Source organism: Mustela putorius, unplaced genomic scaffold, assembly GCF_011764305.1.
Source record: "Mustela putorius furo isolate JIRA1106 unplaced genomic scaffold, ASM1176430v1.1 tig00000127_pilon_pilon_pilon, whole genome shotgun sequence".
NCBI lineage: Eukaryota > Metazoa > Chordata > Mammalia > Carnivora > Mustelidae > Mustela > Mustela putorius.
The window spans coordinates 3,188,483-3,195,200 of NW_025421288.1; the positions used below are offsets into that span (position 1 = coordinate 3,188,483).

A 6,718-nucleotide genomic window follows, 5' to 3' on the forward strand; every position below is an offset into this window, starting at 1 on the left:
CCTGAGATCAAGTCCTGTGCTGAGATCCAAAGTTGGACGCTTAACTGACTAAAACTACCCAGACACACCTCTTGAACTTATTAATACAAGATGGTATTGGGATAATACATCTGAAATATTTTGGAAAATTATGAATATATCTTCCTCTCTCTTATTAAGAATGCATATATACAATTTTTATTTACTTATTTATTTTTACATAAAAATTTTAAGGGAACAAGCTCAAGGGTGTTCATTGAGGCAGTACACTGTAAAGCTGGTGATAGGTGAGATTTGGAGACAAACTATGGATAAAAAGTTAAGTGAAATTCATTAGATACATATCATGGATTATAATACATAAAGAAGCAAAAAGTATCTTCTCATTTATACACAGCAAGTAATAAAAGTGACTTAAATGTAGCAATGAAATTTATAGAAAAATAACACATGCACATGGTTACACATATAGAGAACATATTATACTTTTTGGATAGACAAATTGATAATCTAGGCATATACCACGTACCACAGAGCATGTTTCATGACGGAAAAGAAAAACTGGAGTGGGGTTGGACAGAAGGAAATAAATTTCACATCGCGGCAATGTGAAATTAAGGAGAAAAGGTAAAATCAAAGCAGCAGTAGTAACAAGTCAGTGATGACAACTCACTCTGCAGTGAGAAGGATGCCTAGCTAGTTTCTGTTTGGAGAGGGGGAAGAACATTGCAAACAAAAATGAAAATCGAGGAAACAGCACATCATATTTGCATAATGTATAATTTTTGTCCCACTTACAATTTTAAAATAATGATATGGAACAGAATTTATCATTTCTTCACTGAGTCACCCATTTGAGGAGACCAGTGTGGAAATGGGGACTCGCGGTGAGCCTGGTCTAAATACAGGATGTTTGAATTCAGAGTCCCGTGAGGTGCAAAGGAAAAGTTACGTTACAGTGAGAAATAGGAGAGAAATAAATAATAAATAAATACTTAAACAGTTGATAGATGGATAGATAAATAGGTGATAGATGACAGGTAAGTAGATTGATAGATAATTTATGCACTGGTGAGTACAAATTGCCCCTGCTTAGGAATGGAACCTCCAGGCAATTTTTTTTTAATGCTCTCATATGCTTTAACAATAATAAACAAATTGCTCTCATCTCCTGAGGGAGAGTCTTAAAAGGTGAAGAAAATCCATAAATTGATCTCTGTATGCCATGTTAAGAAACACATATGGGAGTCAGGACAGCGGCTTCATTGCAGGTAAAAACGAAAGACTATTTGAGTGGCACCTGATGTTACCAAGTACCACAATGTTTCAGTGATGCTGATAAAGTTCCACTTGTACTCCATGGCAAAGCTCTAGCAAAATGTGACCATTTCTGATTTAGTTGGCTTTCCTTTCCAGTAGCCATATTGCCTAAGAGGGTGTCAAACCTACTTCCTTTTTCCTTCATTTAATTTTTTGAATGTTTTCACATGGGATGAGAGGCTAAATACTTCTGTGCATCTCTGAAACTCCATTTTCATACTTTTATAAAATAATTATGTTTAATATGAATAATTTTATCTCAAATGGAAGCCAAAACTGAGACCAAAGTTTGCACAGCTGAAGAAAGTGAATTTTTTTTAAATTGTCAAAATTTAAAAATGACAGGTATTTTCTCTCATTTTTATGTCATTCCAAATACTTATTTAGTATCTCCAGACACTTTTTGTGATTCTCTCAAAGTAATTTCATATTTGATGACTATTTAAGTAAATGTATATATATATATATATACATATATATATCTTGATAAGGACAAAAGGGGTTTCTGCCTCATGCTGAGGTATGCAAAGCATTATTTGAATATTAGAAGGCACTTAAGTATCAAATTCTGTGGTAATGGAAAAATATTCACAATTTTCCTTATTTTCCAGTGGGATCTAAGAGAAAGCAGGCATAATTATCTCAGAGAATATATATTTAGAAAAATAAATATCAAATATTGAACAGCAATAGTAAACTACGGAAAAGCAATGTGATTCTTTTCATAGTACTCCAAAGCTGGTAAGAGGAAATGCTTTTATCTTCACCTCTTGGAAAAATTGGTACTTAAAAATACTATTTAGTGGCACAGCGTGGCTCAGTCTAAGACTCTGACTCTGATTTTAGCTCAGGTCATTATTTTAGGGTTGTGAGATCAATCCTCACATGGGGCTCCACTCAGTTTACAAAGTATCTCTCTTCCTCTCTCTCTGACCCTCCCCCACTTGCACTCTCTTTCTCTTGCCCTAAAAAGAAGCATTTAAAAAGTTAAAAATTTAATTTTAAAGATAAAAGGATTACTAGCAATCCTTATTTTAAAACTTTTTTTTTTTTTTTTGGTCTTCCATGATTGCAAAGGAAAACAAAACAAAGCAGAAAAAAAACCAAGCAAAACCCAATATTTATATTGCTTTTTGATAGCATTTACTAAATATTTCTCCAATGTTATTATGTACTGGCACACATTATTATATTCTAATGTAAGGAGGGTGTGTGCATCAGAGCAGTATAGAATATCAAGGGGTCACAAACTTAATAAGCAAGTTTACAACTGAGTTTAAGTGGAAATTACATGTACTTAGCTTCACATTTAATGTTGTGGAATTGTATGCTTCTGTCTGCTTATATATATCTCACTCAGAGACTTCTGGTTGGAATTTTAATTGCAGGCAGTACCATCTCCTTTTTTGTAAAAAAAAAAAAAAAAAAAAAAAAAATTGATGCCCACAATTTTTTAACTTATCTTTTAACTATCTCTGAGATATTCTTTCTTTAAATATTTTATATATTTATTTATTTATTTATTTGAGAATGAGAGTGAGCGAGAGAGAGAGCGCAAGCCAGAGGAGAGGGGGAGGAGGAGGGCGAAGGAGAAGCAGACTCCCTGCTGGGTAGGGAGCACTGTGTGGAGCTCCAGCCCAGGACCCTGAGATCATGACCTGAGCCAAAACCAGATGCTTAACTGACTGAGCCCACCAGGTGACCCCACCCTCACAATTTTTTAAACAAAAAATAATTCTCTTACCTTAACATGCCATCCACCTCCCACTCTGGCATAATTTCTTCTCTGTGGATTTTTAGTATATTTAGATACATTCAATATGATTATATGCTTGTTTATCTCCATTATGTGCTATTTCATAGCTTGAAGGGGTTCCTACAGACTTGATGTACAGAAGATTTCAGTCACATCCAGGGGTCCACACATACCTCATCTTCAGTGTATTTTATTTTGTTCCTATCATATTGTGTATCACAGTGACTTTCAACTTTTTCTTTCTTTAAAGTATTATATCTTTTAATTCAAAGGGAATTCTGATGAACCTTCATTATGTGAAACCTCTGCCGGTAGCCTTTTTTTCCCTCCCAATACCACCACATTCCCTTAGTTTCTTGCTCAATAACGTGCATCTGAACTGTTACGTACAAGTGAGTATATCTCTATTTTAGTGAAAATACCACAAGAGCAAGAATAATATTTTAAACAAATTTATATCAAAATAACTTACATTAAAACATTATTAAAATAGGTTAAAAATGTGGACGATAAGTACTCCAAAGAATAACAGCATGATTGTTCAAATTTAGTCATGTGATATGGAGTGAGGTAGGGACTGGGACGAGCTGTTTATGTTACATCTTGCTTAAACAGTTCCTCACTTACTCACATTAGAGCCCTGACAAAGAACTTAAAGTCACCACAGCCCAGAGGAAGTACAGGTATGTAAGTAAAGAGAGCAGAAGCATTTCTAGTAAGTTACTGTCACGATTAAAAATCAAACAAGCAAGCAAACAAACAAAATCCCACAAGGCGCTTAGTTTTTGGGAACTATTCCCAGGTAACATCAATACATTGAATTATTAAAACTTCATTTATCCTACCCAAAAACTCTTGAAGGAAATGTCAGTTTTATATATGAGAATAAAGACTTTCACATAACCTACACATTTTGCTCAAGTTAACCTTTTGTATATATTATAAATTAAATACAGCAGAGACTGTATCTCTTGATATGCTTCACCATAAAAATAATTCCCACTGTAATCTGTTATGCTTTTCTTATTCATACACCTGTCAGATACCTGTCAAGTATGCCAACTTTCTAGCCAGTTTCACCTGTTGGCATATCTTTCCTAAGACTATGTTTTGAGAAGTGAGTTTTATGCATCTGGGTAGTTTGTGGCTTTAAATTTTTATTACATAATTGACATATGTATAAGGTCATATGAATGATGTATTTTATAAATGCTATTTTGCAATTGTGCCATATAAATGATAGAATATTTAAAGAATAGCAAAACGATCACCAATGTTTCTAATCCCTAAAGTTTTAACTTTATTATTTTTGCTTTAATATCCATATTGATCAATCTATCAGCTATCTATTTAACTACCATGTATCATCTCTCTATCAATTATCTAACTATATCATCAGAGTGTCTTAACTCTCTTACTGTTGTTATTCCTGGCTGGATATTGTTATGGCCTAAATATTGGATATAATAAGATATATAGCGGCTTAACAGGTGTTTAACCATTAGAAGTCAGGAGCATTCCAGCTCTCAGCTGTGACAACCAAAACATCTCTAGATATTGGAAAATATTCTTTGTGGAGTAAAATGGGTCCAGTTGAGAACTGCCTGTCTATTTCCATTTCTCTTTCTTTCTCCACATAAGACAGTAGTCTTTGTGGGGGATGGGTTTGTTTTCCAATATCCTAAATTGGAAAGTTTGGATGTATATTATTTATTCTAATTTGCCATACTAAAACATCCCCCAGGAGTTAATGCATGAAATCTATTGACTATGATAATGTCTTTATCCAGAATAGATGTTCCAATAAACCTGGATGGAAAAACACAATTGGACAGTGCTGAATGAATTTATTCTCATGGGAATCACACACCGTCCTGACCTGCAGGCTCCATTATTTGGGCTGTTCCTCATCATCTATTTGGTCTCAGTGGTGGGCAACCTGGGCATGATCATCCTCACCAAGGTGGACTCCAGGCTCCAAACACCCATGTACTTCTTCCTCAAACACCTGGCTTTTACTGATCTTGGTTATTCAACAACTGTGGGCCCTAAAATGTTAGTAAGTTTTATTGTGGAAGAAAACACAATTTCTTATTATTTGTGTGCCATTCAAGGAGCTTTCTACATTATATTCATCATTAGTGAACTGTTCATTCTGTCGGCAATGTCCTATGACCGCTATGTGGCCATCTGTAACCCTCTGCTCTACCCTGTCATCATGTCCCAAAGGGTGTGTTATGTGCTGGTGGCCGTCCCCTACCTTTACAGCACATTTGTGTCTCTTCTAATTACTGGCAAGATTTTTAGTTCATTATTCTGTGGTTATAATATTGTCAATCATTTCTACTGTGACAGTCTCCCCTTGTTAACTTTGCTTTGCTCAAATACACATGAAATTGAATTGATGATTTTGATTTTCTCAGTTTTGGATTTGATTTCATCTCTTTCGATAGTTCTTGTGACTTACCTGCTGATCCTGGTAGCCATCATCAGGATGAACTCAGCTGAGGGTAGGCACAAAGCGTTTTCCACCTGTGGGTCCCACCTGACAGTGGCCACAGTGTTCTATGGGACTTTGTTATTTATGTATGTGCAGCCCGAGTCCAGTCATTCCTTTGACACTGATAAGGTGGCTTCCGTATTTTATACCCTCATTATCCCCATGCTGAATCCTTTGATCTATAGCTTGAGGAACAAAGATGTAAAGTGTGCTTTACATAGGATATGGAAGAAGTCATGCAATACCTTTTCTTAAGTTTATTGTACACCATATGGTTCGTATGAAATAGACTATCCGCATTAAGCATTTCTATATGTTCCTTCAGAGGGAAATGTAAGGATAAATGAGTTCAAAATATATCTAAAGATTGACTTCCATGTACTCTAACATTTTATTCACATTTTGAAAAAAAATATAAATATATATTTTTCCTTCCTCAGGGATGGGAAAGTAGGATGGGTAAGGAGTCTATAGACTATAACACCAAGCAAGGAATGTGGGTATGCTCCGTGGGAGTAAAGGAGGATACTTAGTACAGAAAAAGAGTTAAAAGGACTCATGTTAACAACTATCAAATAAACTTTCCAGTGTCTATGTATGATATGTAGGTAGTGTGTTTCCTGTAAGTACTTTCTTTGTTTTTAGCCTGTGTAGACTTCTGTAGGGTGTCTAAAACACACTTGACTATTATTTTAAGGATGTTCAGTGTATTACACTCGCTTGAAGTCATCAGTCATCTGAATTTACTCCTGTATCTCCGTTCCCCAGGGAGTCTTTGTGCCCTGGTCTTTCCTCATGAGTGCCATTATTTTCACATAGGAGCCCTAGAGAGCCTCTCAACTATACACACTTGGCACTTCAACAGTCTAAAAGATCAGCACAGCATCTGATTTTGTCTAAATATGTCCATTTTGATACAGCAATTGAATTAAGTTTCATGCAATCTGCCATAGATAATTCCAAGATTTCTATTTTCCTAGCAGCTTGATCTTGATTCTTCAACACTTACTTGGTCCAACGGAATTACTCTTTCTTTTCTCTATGAAAAACAAGGATAACTTTTCTGTAAAAGTCATGTTCTAGGGGTGCCTGGGTGGCTCAGTTGGTTAAGTGTCTGGCTTTGGCTCAGGTCATGATCATGAGCCCACCGTGCAAGGATCTCC

At 35.4% G+C, this 6,718-nt stretch overlaps 1 protein-coding gene across 1 annotated transcript; it reads left to right on the plus strand.

The window, feature by feature from the left end:
• The first annotated feature begins 4,868 nt into the window (after positions 1–4,868).
• On the plus strand, positions 4,869–5,810 carry LOC123388552 (olfactory receptor 8K3-like). Its single transcript, XM_045068330.1, has one exon. The coding sequence runs from the start codon at positions 4,869–4,871 to the stop codon at positions 5,808–5,810; it is 942 nt and encodes a 313-aa protein (XP_044924265.1).
• Positions 5,811–6,718: the final 908 nt, after the last annotated feature.

Excerpts from the sequence above, each read along its gene's own strand:
- LOC123388552 (XM_045068330.1), top strand. The coding sequence starts at position 4,869 with ATGGAAAAACACAATTGGACAGTGCTGAATGAATTTATTCTCATGGGA.